The sequence below is a fragment of the Microtus oregoni genome, unplaced genomic scaffold (assembly GCF_018167655.1).
Source record: "Microtus oregoni isolate MIOR12 unplaced genomic scaffold, Mior012 000007F_ref0000211, whole genome shotgun sequence".
NCBI classification, from domain to species: Eukaryota; Metazoa; Chordata; class Mammalia; order Rodentia; family Cricetidae; genus Microtus; species Microtus oregoni.
In genome coordinates, this window is record NW_024543066.1 from 15731483 (window position 1) to 15752154 (window position 20672).

At 45.6% G+C, this 20672-nt stretch overlaps 1 protein-coding gene across 3 annotated transcripts in view; it reads left to right on the plus strand.

Moving 5' to 3' along the window:
* Positions 1 to 13582, plus strand: part of Uxs1 (UDP-glucuronate decarboxylase 1) — a 69437-nt gene extending 55855 nt beyond the window's left edge. For all 3 annotated transcript variants that reach the window (XM_041656253.1, XM_041656254.1, XM_041656255.1), the window contains 5 exons: positions 2925 to 2968; positions 6352 to 6412; positions 7637 to 7694; positions 9328 to 9431; positions 12767 to 13582. In XM_041656253.1, the coding sequence (XP_041512187.1) occupies positions 2925 to 2968; positions 6352 to 6412; positions 7637 to 7694; positions 9328 to 9431; positions 12767 to 12898 (399 nt within the window). In that variant the 3' untranslated portion in view covers positions 12899 to 13582. The remainder of the gene's footprint in view (positions 1 to 2924; positions 2969 to 6351; positions 6413 to 7636; positions 7695 to 9327; positions 9432 to 12766) is intronic.
* Positions 13583 to 20672: the final 7090 nt, after the last annotated feature.

Genomic DNA, 20672 nt, shown 5'->3' on the forward strand with positions numbered 1-20672 from the left:
TTTCGGGAGGGGGATTCATCAGAGGATTCTTGCTGAGGGAGGCCAGGTGGCCTCATGGCTTGGGAAATTGGAGAGAGATGAGAAACCCAGGCAGCTATGAGGGCTGGATTCACTAAGCAGAGCTTTGGTTAACACAGCTCTACGAAAAGTGCCCGCTGGCCCTAGATGTTCTGGAGACTCTGAAGCTTGTTCAGCAGAGGCTGTCGTAGCTAAAGTACCTAGTGCACATGGCAGAGGACAGTGCTGTGACAGCTCCCTTTGCGCTTCTTGTCACCCCTACTCACTGAACATCTCGGTGACTCCTGGGTCACAATAATGCTGTGACCTGAACACAGACAGCACTTAGTCCCCAGAAAGCAGCTTTGTGTCTCCTTGACTCTCTTTCATCCTGTGAAGTGATGTACAGACTCATGAGTGTGGCTGAGCATCCTCTCTACTTGGCCTGTGGACATGGAGTAGCCTCCAGTCCCCAGGCAGGTGTGGCAGTGAGCCAGAAGGGCGCGCTCACCCTGAACCAATAAGACATTGGTGCTTCTTGAGGCCCTGTCCTCGGTGCTCCTTTGCTGAGATTTGATCCCACGGCTTTTGTATCCTGTCAGCAGACGACTCCATACACAGTGCTGTTCTCCCTTTTCTCACCTGCCCTCCATTCCTGAGCAGAAGCTGAAAGCCCAGATCTCTGAATGTGGCATGTTACAGCTTGACAGTCTAGACAGATCAACTATGCTTTTCTTTACTTTCCAGAAAAATCTACAGTGGTTGTTAGAACTTTTGAATTTTTTAAGAACAATTTTCATTTTTTTTCTGAGAGATTTCTACCAGGCCCCTCACTTAAGCAGAAAAAAAAAGCTCCATAGTTGTTCCAGCTGAGACAGAATGGAGGGCTGCCCAGATCTATGTAGCCCATGTCCTTATAGCTACCACCTCACCCTGCAGTGCCCCTGGATGGCCCTCAGATGCTTGGGATAGCATGTTTTTGTATCCATTATTCAATATGTAAAAATCCAGACAGACATCACCGCAGGGGTGGTGTAGCTGCATTTCTGTCATTACAGAACGTTTGTAAATATTCATGTCCTTTAGTGCAAAGGCTCTCAGATTGTGAACCCAGGAACATCAGCACCACACATCAGAAGTCTCAGAAAGGTGAATTTTCAGGCTTGGCTCCCAAGATCTTACAGATCATTAGTGAAACAGACGTTTTAGTAAACCTGGGATTTGGGGAGCCCGGATGTTTACTAAGTAGTTCTGAGCCTGGCTGCACCTCAGAGTCTCTGCAGGAGCTTGAGGATTATAAAACTTGGTCTCCTCCACAGAAACTCAATTCAGCTGTGGCTGGTGCTCAGGCATTACTTTTGGGGCAATAGGAATACAACTGTCCAGACCCAGTCAGATAGGAAAGGTTGGTAGCCACACAAGAAATAGTTTATCCCACCAGCTAGGACCCACCTGGTTCCCATTGTTAATTGATTTTAACTGCTGAGATCTGTCATCTTGGACTTTTTATGAACATTGAGAACCCTTAACTCAGTTCTTAGCTCAGTGGGACTACGGGTATTCCAAACCTGTACCTCTGAATCCTATTACTCTCCTGGGAGGTCTCAGTTTGGCCGTAGCCATATGTTGGAATTCCCGAGGAGCCAGATATACAGCTATGATCATAGTTTACTGGTCTATTAGGCAGAAGTCTATCATTTGTAATGCATCCAGGGTGGAGAGCCCCCACTGAATGTTGTTCGTGTGTGTGTGTGTGTGTGTGTGTGTGTGTGTGTGTGTGTAGAGCTCCTCCACTGAATATTGTTCACATTAATGTGTATGTGTGTATATAGAAACCCTCCACATGATATTGTTCACATTAGTGTATGTATGTGTGTGTCCATACGTGCATGGGGGGTATAGAGCCCCCACTGAATATTGTTCACATTAGTGTGTGCTACACAACTGGACTTGAGGATCACAGCCCCCCGAGTTTTACATAGATCCTACAAACCCTAATTCAAGAAGCCAGTTCTTGAATTCTGTCTTTTGAGGAAAAACTTTATATAGCTGTATATGCTCATGTTAAGTATCAGTGCTGAAGTACAGAGTGTGAGATGTGGTTCAAGATGTTTTCGTTTTCCTTAATTTGTTTTGATTAAAATATAATTGCCTCGTTTCCTCCCCTCCCCTTCCCTCAGCCCCTCCTGTGTCCTTTACCTCCAACACTGCCCATTTTCCTCCCTTTCAGATTGATGGCCTCATTTCCTTTGATTATTATTGTTGCAACAGAAACACAGAAGCATAATATATAAATACACCTCCTGAGTTTATTCAGTGTGGCTTATATGCATATGATTTCACCACTTGGTATTGGATAACAAGCTAAGGGATCCATCCCTGGGGAAGACTGATTTTCCCTCTCTCAGTAATTGTTAGTTGCCTATAGTTTTTTTTTCTAGGATTGAGGTCTCATTAATGTGTTTATAAGTGTGTGATTGTTTGAGTCTTGTTTCTCAGCCATATCGTTGCAGTATTGTGGGTGTATCTTCCTAGTCATCTCCAGGAGACACCATTCAATACCATAGCAGGTTTCCTGTTCCCCTGGCTCTCAAAATCTTTCCAGCCTCTTTTTCATATGTTTCCTGAGCCTAGGTGCAGGAGTTGTGTTGTAAACGCGTCTGTTGAGGCTGAGGATCTCTTCAGTTCTCTGTATTTTGACCAGTCGTGGTTTTCTGTGATGGGTTCTGTGGCTGCAACGAGAAGCTTCTTTGCTAAGGATCATAGTCACATGTATCAGGCAAAGAGGGTTCGTGAACCTCAAGACATAAGCCTGTGTCAGTGCCTTGTCAAGGATTGATTCTGAAGTCAGACCCACAGAATTCCAAGGAGCCCCACTAATAGTGTCAGGGTGTTTCTCTCAGGTCTAACTCTTGGTTTCCTTCTAGGTGTATGGTTCCGGGTCTCAGACAAGGGCGTTCCAGTATGTCAGGTAAGGCTCTGGTCCTTAGCCTGGGTTCTGAGTAGAGGAATGTAGTAAGAATTCAGTGTATATTGTACATGCTGAGTATTTCTGCTGCTCAACTATGTAGTAAGTTCATTTCAATATTTGACTAGGAACCTCTTGCTTCTCTCTGTTAAAGTTGGTTTTCATCCACCGTTTCTGTGACTCCTGACTAATCTTTCACTGCCACCTAGTGTTGCATAGATGACATTGTCTAGCACTGAGGGTAGCTTGGATAATTAATGCTGCAGGCCAATTAATCACCCATCAAACCTCAGATTCAGTTGCCCAACCAATGTTTTAAATCATAGTTCTCTAGCATGGAGAGAGTCTGTAAGAATATGAGATCAGAGTTTCTTAACGGCGACCTCAAGTTGCAGCTGAGGCGGGCTCATGTACTTGGGGATTTGTGTTTTTGTCTTTGGAAGCTTACCTAGGGTTTTGTTGGTCATTGTGGTTAGAAATAATAAGCAGTTACAACGCTGAAGTATCGTCTGCCTAGGGGTAACAATTACAAATTCCGTGGCCGTTTCCAACACCCTTGATCACTGTAAAGCCCACATCTAGATTTTGACACCATGTACTTTTGCTTTTAAATGCAAATACCCCAAATGCCTCTTGCCCAGAAAATGCTGTCCCAGGTGTCTTAGAGCCATCCAAGGGTACTGTAGGGTAAGATGTTAGCTATGGGGTGTGGGTCTGAGTAGCAGCTGTATCTTAGTAGCTGAGGAGCTCAGTAGAAGTCACTTAGTAAAATAGGAATGCTGCTTTAATTTTTCCCCCAAAGTCAAAACAACCAGTATAGATTTTTTCCTGAAAGTATATACATTCTTACATGTGATCCAGGAGCTGTGAATAAGTGCATATCACAGTCAGTGTTTGCTTCTCCTTACCCATGCGTATCTTGTTAAACGGGGCCAAAAGCCTGAAAAGGAGACCTAGCTGCTCATGTGTCGTCCAGATAGGTTAACTTCACAGTTTCAAGAGATGGTTTCAGAGAGCACAAGTGGCCATCCCTCCCCCGGGACAGTTTCTGTTTTAGCGTATAGAGCTGAAGCTGTGTGCTTGGAGAAATGTATTGGGGTGAATTTCTGTCTCTTTACTGGACTAGTCAGACCACCTTGTATTGAACCACCTCTTCATAATAACAGTAGCACTGCGTTTTCATCCCATCCCCTCTCACCCCCTCCCCAGTCATGCACTTCCAAGGAGGTCTAATGTCTTCAAGTACACAGATTCATCTTGAACTATATAATCGGAGCCCACTTCTTATATTCCACCATTATAAGATCTGATTTTTAAAGAAGGGCCCTGGTTAGAAGCCTGCCTTCTCTCTGGTCACACTGCTTCGGTGGCAGTTCCTGTGAAATTAAGAGGAGTAGCTTCAGATACATTTGGTGGGGAGAAAGGGGGTAGGTAGTTAGAATACTTTAAGAATTCAGTAATGCCTATGCTGTGTGCTAACCCAGCCTAGCACAAAACACACTCATGGCATTAGGCCTGTTATGTCCACAGCTCACACACCTAGTTGCTATGACCTGCACAGGGTCACCTCCCAGACTATCTTGACACCATAAGTCGTTTCCCTGTTCATAGGAGCGGACCCTTTCAGCAGATTTCCTTTCTGTAATGCTGCCATTGTGGTGGCATCTGAGATCACAGGACTTAGAGACATTGTGGGTCAGTTTCCTGATGTACACTATGTCTCCACAGAGAACTGACCAGGGGCTTGCTGTTTTAAACATACCCCCTACCCCTTTAAGAAACTGAAAGTCCCTTACTTTGTAAGAGGGTTTGGATCTGTAGTTACAGACCTGGGTTAACTGTCCCCAGAGCCACAGTCGCCTCGGCAGTGCTGCAGGGACCCAAGGCCTACATGGTCATCCGCATTGACATCTGGCATGACGTGTCTGAGACTTTCATGGTTGGATTCTGTCCTCATTCACATAACAAAGGCATGTTATATATTCCTTAAAAGTCACTTTGTCAAAATGACACTTTGAAAGAGCTTTAGGCTGAATGAGTATGACTTACACAATTTTGACTTTAAAAGTTGCCTACCTGTTACATATAAGGTGCACGGCCCTCCCTCCTTCCCTCCTCTCCCAAAGAGGATGACTGCTTAAGAACCAGCCGTCTTCCAACTCCACATGACCCTGCCCTTACTTCCAATGTTAGGAGCCATTGTGGATGCTACTGAATGGCAGCTTTTAATGTCTCCTTACAGACACACAGATGGATGGCATAAGAATGCGTGGTAGATGTAGCGACTACTGCCATGGTGATGAAGTGACTTTTTTGCCAGTTTCTCCCAGAAAAGAAATCATTCAAGGTCAATGGTGGTTTGCATTTGTACTTGATCTGTGAGAACAGAACATTAAGCATACTTATATAAAATCCTCATTGTTGAAACTAGAAAAGCAGAAACAACCTTATTAAATGACACACCAAAAAAAATTTTTATTCCAATTTAAAAAAAAAAAAAAGAAAAACGATCTTGGGTTTTGTTTTGGAAGCCAATCATGGCCCCTAGTGGCTTGTGCCTTGTGGGAAAGCTGGAGGAAGAGGGAGAGGTTCCCACGTGGAATTCATTCAGAACCATAGCTGCTGGACATGGGCGTAGAACAAGCGCTTAAGATTCCCAGTGAGGTGTCATTTTTACGAAGTAACTTTTCTTTAACAGAGCCACACTTTAACGCTTCTGAAACTAAGAACCAAACCTTGGTAAGCCGAAGTTTGCTTACTTCTCTCTTCACCTTCATGGCTCAGCCAGTCACAATCCATCGGAAACATCCAGCTGCCCCCGACAGCGAGCTCATAGGATGTGCTAAGGGTGGGCTGGAGACTGGGGGAGGGGGCAGCCGCGCGCATTGATTTCAGTGCTCAGTTTGTTTGGCTTTCGCTGTGATTTGCCAGTATGGAGTTTGCATACTGAAGTCCATTCATTTCTTTGGAGCTTACTTTATGAAGCAGTCGTAGCTCTTGTTTTGGTTGACTAACGTGGGTTCACATTAAACGTGGGGCTTTGTCAGACACTCTGCAGTTGCCATCTTGGGGGGGTTTCTACCTACTTTAACTTACTTTTGGTCCTTGATTGTTTTCAGAGATGCACAGAAAGGGTAGATTTAACCCGTTCTTTCCGCCCTGTTCACCACCCTACCACATCCACCGAAAGCAAATCCCAGCGTTCCAGGGCTCATCTCATCCATGAACATGCTAGCATTACAGACGCCATCTTAATTCACAGGGTTTCCTTTCCACATTCAGTTTCCATTTGGGCTTTCATTTTTGTCTGGGGAGGTTTGGCGCGTGCCCTCAGCATTCCTGCTCTATGGCGAGCATTGCCTGACCCAGCTCTCCCTCTTTTCCAGTGATCTGGTGAATGGCCTGGTAGCACTTATGAACAGCAATGTCAGCAGCCCTGTCAACTTGGTGAGTTCCGTTCTGCCTCTCCTTTGCACCAGCTGCAGGGTCTTTGGTGAAGGCTTTCCCTGCTCACAACTGTGTAGGGCATCTGCTAAGTACGGAAGTAAAACAAAGCAGAGAAAGGGATTGAAAAACCACACTTGCAAGGCATGCGTGTGCAGTGTGTGAACTCCCTCTGCCTGAAGGGCTTTGTGTAAAGATCACACTTGTAAGGCGAATCAAAGCTCCGAATGGATAAATGGATAAAAGGCCCTGCTTTATTGTTTATGTCTGCATATTCTCTGTGCATCTTATTGCTTTACTCTTTTTAGGAAACTTCTGCACAGGAGCATTTAGGCACTGTATCTACTTAAAAATATGTCTTCCATCAAATCAGAAAAGTGTCTGCCAGGCGTTTCCAACAGCCCCTTTCTCCTGTGTTCCTTCTATCACCCTCCTCTGCTTCCTGGGACCTTTCTTTGTGCCTACAGTTAGGCCTGGGCCTTCCTGACACTGATCTCTGTGTCCAGGATAGCCTGGAAAGTGGGAGCTGGATGTTTTTAAATTTTACAGCTGCCGGGCTTTTCTGTGGTCTCTGCTGGGCGGTCCTCGTGGGATAAGAGTAATAGGTTGGAGCAGAGGTGAAGTGGCTCCCGGTGTGGGCGGGGCCCTGAGCTCCATCTCCAGCATTGCAAAAGTGAAGGCAGCAATTGTCAGGAAATGTGATAGAAGGGTTTGCTTAGCAGCTCCTCTGCCCCACCCCAGTAAGCTGGTCTGTGACAGCATCCATTGCTGCTGCAGCTTTCTCTATCCGATCTCTGATCCTGCACCGTAAAAGGTGTTGGCTCCGTTCTCATAGAGGAGGTTTGTTGTCCTAGCAGAGCCAGTAATGTGAAACCAAACGTGCAGAGTGGCACCAAAGTGACAGAAAAAGGAGTAGATTAAAACGTTACTTGTCCTGGAAGTTCACCCAGTGTATGGGACCCACTTTAATGACCTTGTCCTACCTGAAGACTATTCTTCAGAACAGATAAAGGTCTAAGGGAGTATAGGTTTGCACATGACTAGAATGAAACCTATCCAAAGTGCTCCAGTGGCACAAGAAGCTGGGGTGAAGTTACTTGGAGGCAGGCTAGTCTGGGGGCTGATGATGATTCGTACAGAACATGTCTCTGAAGTCAAATGTGTAGCCCAAGCAGGAGAGTACTGCCCTTGTCAATACGCTTATAGGAGAATCTATTTCTTCCTTAGGGGAACCCAGAAGAACACACAATCCTGGAATTTGCTCAGTTAATTAAAAACCTTGTTGGTAAGTATGCTCAACCACTCTAAATGAACTGGTCTGCCTTTACTGTGTCTATTGGTAGTACCTTCCCTAGAAAGTAGGGAATTGGTACAAGCTGCCGACTGATTGGCCCAGAGCCGTTGTTTATGAGGAACAAGTCCAGCTCCTCTGAGCAGGGGATTAGAGAGAGGACGGTGTGAGATGAGCTTGGCTCCCAGGTCTAGTTGCAGATCTGGTGGAGTGTGGGACAGAGATTTGTCCTCCAGGTGTGATTTGGTTAGGTTAGCACATCCTGCACAGGTGACCGTTACTGATATCCTGGCACCACCCCCACTGAGACCAAATTCCAGGAGCAAGGAAAAAGTGACGTTAGTTCTGTCCATGCTGGGTTTGCCCGTGTGGCATTGGAACAGTGTCCCATGAAGCAGCAGGAAATTCCTGGGTCTGTCCCGGCCCCTGGGTTACAAGTGCCAAGGAGGTAGCCAGGGCCTCATCCTCAGGCTTGCTGGAGCTCTGAGAAGTCTGGTCTCCAGGCCAGAATCTGAGTTCAGGACATGTTAGTCTGGCCTGGACCATCATAAGCGTGTGCTGCAGGCTGCTCTCATTTGACCCTGCTGCCCCCTTGGCTGAATGGACTCCTCCATGTTGACATTCCTGGATCAGGGTTGTGGTGAGCAGCTGTGGACAGCTGGGATCCTGTTCTGTGGGACAGACAGTGGAGACAGTCTTTCTGCCACTTAAGTCCCAGATTCACTTTCCAGCTGTGAAGTACGACTGGTGAGGCAGGGCCTGCCTCGGTCACCATGCCTTTGAAACCTTTGCTGTGCAGGTGAAACCGTGGGTCAGAGGCTTTGCTATAATGGCACTGTAGATGCTAGCCTGGCCTCCCAGATGAGAGTGCACACAGTGACCCATGTGCCCTGCAGAGTTTAGGAAACCCCTGCCTGCCCACTGAGGACTTAGGATCCCCACGTTGCTGCTGTGGGACTGCATGTCACACTTCCCCAGGTCTGCATCACTGTCATAGCTTTCTCTTGTGGTCACTAGGGTCCAGCCCCTCACCTCAAGGAGGTAGACCAGGCTTTTCTGTCATCTGTGTGCTTCATCCAGCAGCAGAGCAGACATCTTCCATGTTGGTTCTGGGTTTGTTCTGGCTAGAGCATTGATGGTCAGGTCATCATGGGCTCTAAGTTACGTTCTGCATGCTATAGGTTAAGTGGGGTATAGACTATCTGATTTCCAGGGGAGGGGATTCCTAGATTCTGGATACCCCAGGTGTGGCCCGTTGGGAGCATCCACCTTCAGGGTGGTCCCACCCACATTTATATGTTGTGTTTAAGGAATTGTGCCCCATAGGCACATCTGCATTTGTTACCTGACATGGAGCTTTGTTCTTGACACAAGCCCTTTTATTCTTGTGGGGGGATCTTGTGGGACCAAAACCATTCTGCACGTGACTGTCTGGTAATGGCCATGCAGGCACACACCTACATTTGTGGGGACTGTCCTATGGCTTTGTCAGAGCGGCTTGTGTTGGGTCCTTGCTCTTCTTCTACCATAGGTATGATTTTCTTCTGGCCTAGATGGGAAAACAGTGCCCCCTAGTGATAAAGAATTTACATGTCCTTACCCTTTTTTTTCTTTTTAAAAAACTCAGGTAGTGGAAGTGAAATTCAGTTTCTCTCGGAAGCCCAGGATGACCCACAAAAAAGAAAACCAGACATCAAAAAAGCAAAGCTGATGCTGGGGTGGGAGCCTGTGGTGAGTATGAGGAGGTCACTGCCTCAGGAGAGAGACACTGACATCTCGTGGCCTTCTCCTCCCAAGCCGTGGCCTTGCTGGCAGGTTTCTAGCAAAGTAGGGTGGGCTTGATTGTCCAGGAAGCTACGAGATTTTCTCTATTTAATGGTGCCTCATCCTCTGTTGTGGAAAATGGCGTAGGCCTCCCATGAGGTGGTTTCAGGAGAATATATAAACATGTCCCCTTTTCATTCTGTTTCTGTGATGAAGCACTGACCAAAAGCTTGAGGAAACGAGGTTATGTGGTACACTACCAGGTCATAGTCTCTCACTGAGGGAAGTCAGGGCAGGGACCTGGAGGCAGGAGCCCAGAATCAGGTGCCATGGGGGAGTGCCGCTCCCTGGTTCATGCTTAGCTAGCTTTCCTATACATCCCATAATAACCTGCCTAGGCAACAGCCCCATCCTCGGTAGGCTGGACTGTTCCATATCAGTAAAGACAACCATATCAATGTCTCCCAGACATGTCCATAGGTCAACCTGATAAAGACAGTTGCTTCATTGAGACTGTTTTCCAGAGGTTTCTAGTCTGTCAGGTTGACAGTTGCTGTTAACTTCAACAAACAGCAGTCTCTAAAGGCAGGATTAAGGGGGTACGCTAGTTGTTCTCACTGCTTACAAAAGCAACTTAAAAGGGAGCAAAGGTTTGTTTTGGTTCCCAGTGGGTGGGGAAAGGTGTGGCAGCCAGAGCTGCAGTCCATGGCCTCATGTAATGCAGGGACAGAAGCAAGTAGAACCAGGGGTAGGTATAGCCATCAAAGGCCCGCCATCGCACTCACATCCTGTCAGGGTCACACCTTCTAAAGACTCCACTGCCTTGACCTAGTGCCATGAGCTGGGGGACATTTCAGATTCAGAGCATCAGAAAATGGCAGCAGCTTCGATGCAGGGTCCTGGTGTCCAGGGCTGAACTGAGTGAGGTTTCGTCTGGTCTTATCAGTCGCCATGTTGGTGAAACCACAGCTGGAAAGCATGAAGACTGAAAGACAAGGACAAAGGTGGACTTCCGTACCTTCCTGGAGCTCCTAGATGGTCAGGCTCTCCACAGGCTGACCCGTTAGACCAGACCTGTGGGGTCCAACCCCCTTGGTGTTGCATGTCAGATAGTCACATTACAATGCACAACGGTAGCAAATTATAGTTAAGAAGTAGCAATGAACTAATTTAAGGGTTGCACCATTCAGAAGGTGAGAACCACTGGACTACACACTAAATCTTCCCTGCTCCCTCTCCGTCACTGCTAGACTGCATGTGCACTCTGAACCCTCAGTCCCTGCCCCTTCGTCTCTTGGTGGAGAGCTCTTCCCCTTTCTGTGAACACCAGTGTCCCAGGGTTGTGTGTAGCCTCTCAAGTGTCTGACCTTTATAGAAAATTCTCACCTCCTGCTGGAACAAGATGCCTCTGTCCAACAGTGTCTAGCCGTTTGCTCTTTGCTCTGCTCCTCCAGAGAGTGACTTTCCCTTATATCATGACAGCCATCCCAACCACTGTTGCCGAAGCAAAACCATATCAGTCGGAAAATAAACATGGGGTGGGGGCACCTCAGTACAAGAGCATTTGAGGACCCCCCAGGAGCAGCATGCTGCCCAGAACTCAGCTTACCTGTTACAAAGGCATGGCACAGTAAGCTGAGGAGGGAGACTAACTGAAGGGAAGTTAGAACTTTAGTCCAACTCTTTGGCTGTACAGAAAATTAGTATGTGAAACAGAAATGAATATGGTCAGACGTAAAATCCACTCATCCCATCCAAACAGAGCGAATTTCAGAAGCAGAGGTAGGGATTCTCCATGGTTTGTGTTTTTATTCATGTATTTTATGTTTGTGTTTTGCCTGCTTGTATACATGTGTGCTGTGTTCATGTAGTGCCCACAGAGGGCATCAGAACCTTTGCAACTGGAGTTACATGTGGTTGAGAGCTACTCCGTAGGTTTTGGGAGCTGAACTCAGGTCTTCTGCAAGAGCAACAAGTGGTGTCAAGAGCTAAACCATCTCTGTCGCTCCTCGGGTTCTCAAACTTTTTGAAAGTTTGTCATTTGTGCTTTTGTCACCAAAGCATGTGTTTTAAACAGAATGTGTTAGGAAAATATTCAATGTATATTTACTAAATATACACTCTTGGTTTTAAAGGTGTATGTAGAGCCAGGATATTTGTTTAGAAGTTGTATCTTACATAGAGATACAGAATATGAGACATTTGCCATTGGCTTCTATGTAATATGAGTCTTAATTGATAGGAAAAGTCTCATCCAAAGATACCAGGATTATTGTGTGTGCATGTGAACGGGGACAACTTTTGAGGACAAGCATCTGAACTTGGGGAAGAGGTGTTTTTATGTGTGTTCCTCTGATATTTGGTGATCCTGAGCATTTTCATAAACATATCAGCCATTTCTGTGTCTTCTTTTGGCAAAAAAAAAAAAAGCCTATTTAAATCTATTTTTTTAATTGTGGTCCTTATATGCTTTTACTGACAACTCCTTATCAGATACATAGTTGACAAATATTTTCTTACATTCTGTAGGTTATCTCTGCATGCCTCTTTATTTTACTGAGAGGTTTTTCGTTTAATTAATTTGTCTAATTATGTTTCCTCTGTTTTTTAGTGTCTTGTGTAATGCATAAATAGCTAAATTTCCATATTTAAAACATATAATACAATGTGTTGTAGTTTTGACACCTATAAAACTAGCACCATAATCAAGAGAGACAAACGCCAACAAATTTACTGGAGTTCTCAGCAATGCCTCCCTCCTCAGCTTTCTCTTTAGCCTGTATGACTCAGCAGCCAGTTGACTGTTTCCTGTTTCCAGCTCAGGTTAAGATTTCCTCAAATGTCACCTTTCGTGGGTCCTTCCCTGCCTATGCTGTCAGTGCGAGTGTGTGATGGGGGAGGCCCAGTGAGGCAGGTGGAGAAGCATCCTCAGGGCATCTCCCCTTGGTCCTTGGAGGATTCCCTCTCTTGAAAGAGTGGGCCCATGTACTTTTCAGAAACGGTCTCTGCAGCTGACTGAGTAGGCATGCTGGCAAGAGGGGACTCGGGGGCTTTGGGAACTTGAGGTGACTGATAATGTCACCTGCTAAGTTGCAGAGTGCATTCTGAAAGTAGCTCTAAAGACCGTCAAGCCTCTCCAAAGTGGCCTTGATGTACTCCTGGCCGGTGTGAGTCCTTGAGTGTCCTCGTGCAGTGGGCAGCTGGCTGCACACTCTCATCTCCAGGGCACTCTGCTTCAGTTTGCTTCAAGGAAGCCTTCCTGTTGATGGGACCTTGTTCCTTGTTCTCACTCTCTCCAACAGGTTCCATTGGAGGAAGGGTTGAACAAAGCCATTCACTACTTCCGGAAGGAGCTGGAGTACCAGGCCAATAACCAGTACATCCCCAAACCTAAGCCTGCCAGAGTGAAGAAGGGCCGGACGCGCCACAGCTGAGTTAGCCGTAGGGCCTGAGACTCCGTTCTACACTCAATGAAATGGACTTTTGTGGGATTTTTTTTAAAGACTTAAACAGGTGTCATGAAGAACAAACTGGAATTTCATTCTGAAGCTTGCTTTAAAGACATGGATGTGCCTAAAGCTCCCTTGAAACCTGCAGACTTTGCCTTGCACTTTTTAAATCTGTCTTTTTCTGTACAACAGCCTAGATGCATCTCTGCTATTTTCAGGTTTTTTTTATCTTGCTGTTAGAGTGTATGCTGTAACTGTCGTTGACAGTTTTATTTACTGGTTTCTTTGTGAAGCTGAGAAGAAACATTAAATGGGGAAAATGCCGATTTTATTTATAAAAGTGGGTACTTATAAATGAGACGTTACACTATGCATAAAGAATAAAAATCCTAGCGGTATTGTCAGGTGGGCGGTGCACCAGCGTTTATTTGGGGACACGTGAAAACTCCATTGGAAAGCATTGTTTCTTTGTTAATTGAGAGTTATCTGAAGATTTGGTTTTTAGTTACAAACTTGACTTTGAAACATCTCCGCTGATTCTTGATCAAGGATATTTGAAATCACTACTGTGTTGTGCTGCATATTGGGGTGGGGAAACAATGTTAGCGTATTCTTGGTTAACCTTGGTTAAATATGCTATTTTAATAAAATATTGAAACTCGCTGGTCATGGACTTTGAGCTACAAAGCTTGGCTTTCTGCTTTGTGTCAGATGTTGGGTTGCCGAGAATAACTCTGGAGATGTTAGTTGGAGGAAATTCTGCAAATGTCTGGTTTCCACCATTCTTAACTTCATGTGGTGTTTAGAATCATCTGTGTGCTACTTGGGCCGAGTCTGTGCTATGACATATGATACACACTCTGTGTGTCTTCCTGAAATGCTTGAGATGAAATGTTTCAAATTTTAACTGGGGATTATTTTCATAGACTATAGCTTGAGCATCCTAAATCCCAAACCTGAACTTCCTGAAGTCTGAAGTCTGAGTGTTCTTTCAGCCCCAGGAATGTGGAGCTTAGGGGCACTCAGGCTCTGTTAACTATGGTGTGAAGTTCTCAGAACTCAGCCTGGGTTAGGATAGGTTTTGCATCTTGTAGCCACACAAACCAGATGAAACAAAACCTTTTATTTTTCTGGTGTAGGAGTCAAGCAAGTTTTGCTAAGTGAAATGAAAGCCTTAGGAGGTATCATTTCCATTTAGAACTCTCTCAGGGGTCGTGCTAGCTAGGATTTAATTTTGCCTTTTGAATGGAAGAACAGCGCAATGCACAAAAGCAGCCTATCTCCAAACTGGTTTGGCCCTGCATTGTGGCAGCAGAAACCCAAACAGATGCCCAAGAGGTAAAGATAAGTATCTCAGCTTTGTCTGTCCTTCAAAACCATGTTGGGCTTTAAAAAAAAAAATAGGATATTTTTTTTATTAGAATCCATGTGACTCTGTCATACTAAATTTACCCTAAGATTCTGGACTAAGATTGAACATGGTGTAAGAAAGAAGAATCAAGAATAACCTATATGCCTGCATGCCTGCATGCACGCGCACACACACACACATGCACAATTACTCAATCACTAACTACACCCCAGTCTCTTATTTTTAGTTCCCATTCTTTTGGACTGAACTAAGTGATAGAGTGAACAAGTGGAAGCTTGCTTGAAAATTAGTAATGGTGCATTTGGACCAGAGAAGAATGTAGACAGAAACAGCTCAGAGTTTTGTGTTGCTAAGCTAGCCAGTATAATCTGGGAATATCCAGTAGCCCAAGGACCCAGAATTCTTAGCTTATTCCTCACTAATATCTGAAATCTTTCTTAAGACTCATTCTTGTATCCATAGAATGTTTTCCAAGTAGTAGAAGAGAAACAGATGTGTATAATTTCCTCTAAGAAAGGGGGCCAAGTAAAACACGAGCTTTGAAGTAAGCATGATAGTATCTTAGGCAGAGAGGAAAATGAAATTGAGAAATGAATTGGAGGTGTCTACTGTGGTCCAGATGTTCAACCCCTCTGGATCTACATATATAGATACCTACTCTTCAGTGCAGTAGTGTTGAAAGATGAGGCCAGAAGGGGACCTTTCCTGTAGGAGAGCCAGTGGCTCCTGCTTGCCTTCTGTTACTTTGAGAAGGTACTGTCTGTGGACTAGAAAATGGTCCTCATCAGACACCAACACTTGTCAGTGCCTTTGGACTTTGTAAACCTCAGACTATGAGTGTTGTTTTCTTACTGTTTATTAACTACTGATTCTATAGCATCTTGTTAGAGCAACCTGAACCTGCATTTTGGAAGTGGTCCCCAGTTGGGATGTCACTGCTATGGCTCTTGGGGAGAGATTGCTACAGTTCTCTTGTTAATTTAGTGATAGTCGACGTGGGCTTGAGCAAGGTAACCATAGTCTGAACTGGATTGCAACTGTGGAATTGAATAGCAAGCCCAGCCTACCAGCCAGGTGGAACCTCATGGCGTTATTTTTTATTATGATCCTGGTCCTGGATAGTGGTTCTCCGTCATGTGACCTTGGCAGAAGCTGGGCTGAATGGAGCATTGCTCCTGTAATTGCTATTAGTTTTGTCTAGTAAGATTGTGGGGGATTTGGAGGTTCTTCAGTGATTATTCTAAAACAATACTTGTGAGTTAACTTTTCCATGTTTAGTTGACCTACCCTTTCTTGGTGGTTAGTTGGTATCTTTGTTGGGGTGTTAGAGAATTCCGCTCTTCTAAGAATTTGGTACCACAGTATCCGGAGGCAACACAGCTTTGCTGTTCTCATCACCAAAGTTAGCCCACACGTTTTCTTGATTGTGTCCTGTTTGCATTTTCACCGACAGCTGGGTTGCAAGAAGGAAAATACAGATTTTTATCAGGAAACATGAGCTGTGAACTGGGTGGGGCTGGAATGTAGCTCACTGGTTCATGTGATAAAATTCAGCTCCCTCTCGTGAGGTACTAAGCCTAATGGTGCTCCAAAATGTCGTCATCCGGGATTCATCAGGGTGAGGTCAGTCATCAGAACACAGCCCCGTGCATGAGTTCCAGTTCCAAGGAGACAGCAGTAGAAGCGTATATTCCCTGTCTTCATTTGAAGCCATGGACCATTGCATTGGGACGCTGTAGCCACACATGACTGCTGGGATGGGTCCAAATAAAACTTCTTTTCCTTAAAAGACACCCAAGTCTATAGCATTGTAACAGCATAAAACACCAATAAAGAAAATTTATACCTGCTTCAGGTGTTTTGACGTAGTAACAAAAGACTCATACAAACCAGCCATTTTAAAAGTCTGTTTGGGTACTTGCTGGGTTCTGAGTTTTTTGATTTCTGGACATATGTTTGAAGTTAAGCTAATGTGATATAAAAACCCAGTTTAAAACTCCAAATACCTGACTCTACACCATTTGAAATGTTCAAAATGAAAGGAAGAAACATTTGCAAGAGATCAAGGTAGATACACCATCATACACTTCCAGCTAAGTACAGTAAAACATTTTGGACGTTGGCTATGTAACAGGCATCAAACTGAACATAAATAAAACGGTAGGCTGCCCAGGGCCCTGAGGACTCGGTAAAGGGCGTACTGGTGGTAGGGGCTGTACTGCCTTCTCCCAAACTGATGTGATCTAAGCTTTCCCTTCTACTGCAGGAACCCAGAAAATACAGAAATAGGTTCTGTAAAGTTGGTTAAGTTGTAATGAGGCCTTCAGGGTGGGCCTATTCCAGTCTGACTGGTGCCCTTACAAAGGGAAAGTTAAGCACCGTACTTTTGCACACACAAAGGCCCTGTGAAAACACAGCAAGACAGCCACATGTAAGCCCAGGCAAGGGCGGGGGGGGGGGGGGTGCATGTCAAGAAAATTCCTGCTGGCAATTTTGTTTTGATTTTAAAGATGGAGTCTCACTCACACTCATGACCCTTTTCCCTTAGCCTCTTAAATGTTGACTCATAGTCATTACCATGCCTGGTACCTGCCTATACCTATCTTGGGTTTCCATTCTCTAGCACTGCACGAAAATTGCCATTATTTTAGCCTCCTACAACATCTATAGCCACTCTAACAAGCTAGTGTTTATGGTAAGTTCCTTGGGTTTTCCCTTTTGTCTCAGGAATTCAAGACTTGGAACTGGAGAAACCCACAAGCCAGGATTGTAACAAGACAGTTTAGAGGGGGATGGGGGGACGACAAAAAATTGCTCTCTGTGTCACTGTACCTGGGAGAACACCAGTTTTTTACTGTAATGGCTCTGCTAGAAGCAAATAATGTTTCAGATGCTCTTCACCCTCCCATACCGCATTGGCACCAAGGAAGTAGTGGTAAAAATACTGGGGTGCAGTTTTCAACACCTCCAACTCTCGACCATGTAGCATTTCTTGAAGCGGGGATTAGACGTAAGATTGGACTTGCGTCTCTGCTGGCTGTAATGACTACTATGCTATCAGAAAGATCATTTGGGGATCCTAGACTTCCATTGGGGTGCCCCTCTCTTCCCATAGAGTGGTGTCTAAAGGTGGCTGCGTGGGGTGCTTTTGACTGATACCACAACAGGTAACCCACAGAAGTGAGGGGAGCAGTGCAGAGGCAGCCATCCCTCCCAGTTGAATGTCACCATCCATGCCTGGGGGAGTTGGGACTTCTACCCCAGCCCCAGAGCCCTGTCTGAGGAAGCTGCTGAAACCAGTATTCAGAGCACAGCCAGGACCTTATAACACTGGCTTCAGTCAGAGGTTGCTCTGCCCAAGACACGAGAAGATCCCAAACTACATAGCAGGGGAGCAGATGTACCCAGCGCTCCATGGCCAGACTACTGTCTAAAAGCAACTGGGATGGGGCTGGAGAGATGGCTCAGAGGTTAAGAGCATTGCCTGCTCTTCCAAAGGTTCTGAGTTCAATTCCCAGCAACCACATGGTGGCTCACAACCATCTGTAATGGGGTCTGGTGCCCTCTTCTGGCCTGCAGGCATACACACAGACAGAATATTGTATACATAATAAATAAATAAATATATTTAAAAAATCAGAGAAGCCAAGGGGCAACCAGCTGACCTTGCGTTTTGAACAGAGAGAGACACCATAAAAGATGCATCTTTTCTCTCTTCCCAGAACCAAAAGCTAGCTACATGGTGTCCCTTTGACTCTGCCTACTCTCTCTCTATATCTCTTCAAGCCTGGCTATATTCTGCCCTGATATAGGCTGAAGCAACATCTTTATTAACCAATGGTAATAAAACATATTCACAGTAATCATCAAAAGCAGTGCGGGCAGGAGCTGATGCAGAGGCTATGGAGGGGTGCTGTTTATTAGCTTGCTCCCTCTGGCTTGCTCAGCCTGTTTTCTTATAGAACCCAGCCCAGGGATGACACCACCCACAATGTGCTAGGCCCTCCCCTATCAATCACTAATTAAGAAAATGCCCTGTGTGCTTCGGTGCAGCCAGGTCTTGTGGAGGCATTTTCTTAATTGACATTTCCTCCTCTCCGATGTCTTTAGCTTGTGTCTAGTTGACACAAAACTATCCAGCACAAAGACTCGGACTGAAAATGATGAGCGGTGACTGACACCTAGCTTTGCCGTGTCACAAGATGGCAGAGGAGAGAAATGAGAGTGTCTCTTCATTACTTCCCAGAGCAGAACTGCGCCCACCAGAAGTTCATGACTTGACAGTTCATCAAATTTCTTTTCCAGTTTCTCAGTCAGATGGCCTGAGCTAAATAAAGCTCATCTGTTGACAGTGTGGTCCAGCTACGTTCGGAGAGTATTCCTCTCCGCATTTTGGCATTCTTTGCTTGCAATCTTTTTTTCCCCTTCATCGTTATTCATATGATTATTAATGGGTTGTTCAGACTGGGTTCAAACCCATGGGCTCACGTCACTCTCCTGCCTGGGCCACTTTCCGCAAAGGTATTTAGAATATCCTGTTTTCTACTTTATAAAATTTGCTTCTCAGCAAGAAGAAAGGGGCCAAAACTCACAATGGTAGGACAGGCCATCTCAATTCAGAAACAGCAGCAGCCTGGCTCTGAGTCCCACTCGATGGGCATGTCCTTTGTAGCAGGGGAGCTTCCACGTGTTCTTCAGAGCTGACACATCTGCTCCTTTGTAGTAGCTGCGAGAAGCTTCAGAAGAGGGCAGCACTACACTGCTCTCTTCCCATGCCATTGGCGAGACAAAAGAGGGCTTCCCTGGCCTGAGGATTCCAGAGAGATGTAAGTCCAGCACCATCGTGGTGAGAAAGCATGACCACAGGGAGGATGGAGACAGGAGCTGGAAGCTGAGAGCTGAGGACTCCCAAACAGAAAGGTAATTAATACACTTTAGGAGGAGGCTTAGGGCTCAACAATGAGAGGAATAGATGGATTGACATGGACCACGTGGCCTGATGGAAGGGGAGGAAATGAGACTGTACGGGAAAGAGGCTGTTTTGTTTCTAACGCACTTGATAGCCTGGAAGTTTTCTTCTGTTAGATATCTCTGGCTGAGATTTTCGTGTGTAACAACGAGACTAACAATTCTTCCTCCTATATGTAGTTACAAGCCCTCTGCACATATTAAAGAGAAGCGGACTCTGAGGGTTCAGCAGTGAGCAGATGCGCATGAACCCTATCAGGACGGTCTCCATGTAGCAAAATGAGAGACACTGGTGACATCGGTGACACATGGTTTTCTCGAGGGAGGAGAGAAACCCGGCCGACATAAATAGGGGAGACAAGTTGACAACAGCGAGTGCTAAACAAGTTTGGAAGCTGGCAAGGCACACAGGAACCTTCCAGAAGCTAGCAGTAGCTTGGCACATTGAGAGACTGAACAGCTGAGATGGCTGTAATACAAATTAAGGAATGGGAAAATGAGGGCGCTGAAGAGACAGGCACACAGCATCTTTATCCTGAGAATGACTAGTACTGACTCTAGATGTATTACAGGAATTAGAGCAGATGTCCCTTGTTCTCAATGCAGAGATGGGTAAATTAGAAAGGATGGGTGTATTTGTTACAGTACTGGGAAATAGGGAGGCCCAAACACAAAGAGCTGGCTTCTACCAAGGGCCTTCTTGCTTCAGCATCCTGTGGCAGAAGACGGAGGAGCGGGAGAGTTTAAGAACAAAGAAAGGGACACAGCCACTCTTCCAACAAACTCACTCCTAGGACGGCGCCAACAGCCTCATAAGAACAGGAGTGACTCGCCTGTCTCCTCCAAATGCTGTTGCCTAGAGTGTGCAGCATAGGAGCTTGCGAGGATACATTAGACTACAAGGTCTTTCAAATAAAGGATTTCACTAATGGGGATGGGGATCAAACATACATATTTCTACAAATTCCTGGCTCAAGCTTAGTAGTCCTTTCAACGGTAAATATAGGCAACAAGGTACACTAACACTCAAGGGACCAAAGCTGGAGGGTCCTCAGTTTCAGGTGAGCCTGGCTACATAGGATATGTCCTCCCAACAAGCAACAAGTTTTAGATGCTGTAACATCTTGTTGGCACATTCCTCTGATGATGAAGAGAAGTAAGGAATCTGCAGCACCAAAATCAACCAACCATTGCCTTCAGGACTCTAACAAATCCTACAGAGCCACGCCTTCTTTGAAGGCTGCAGAGGGCTTGGGGCACAGACCCAGACTCTTGTGGAGCAAATCAGAAAAGCAAGCTGAGAGGCTGTGTCTTGATGCAGCAGTGAAAGCAGTGAATCCCAAAGAAGAGGGCAGTGTGGACGCTGCTTTTCAAACTTGCAGAACAGGTCAGTGGAGACTCAAGCACAGGTGCCTGACT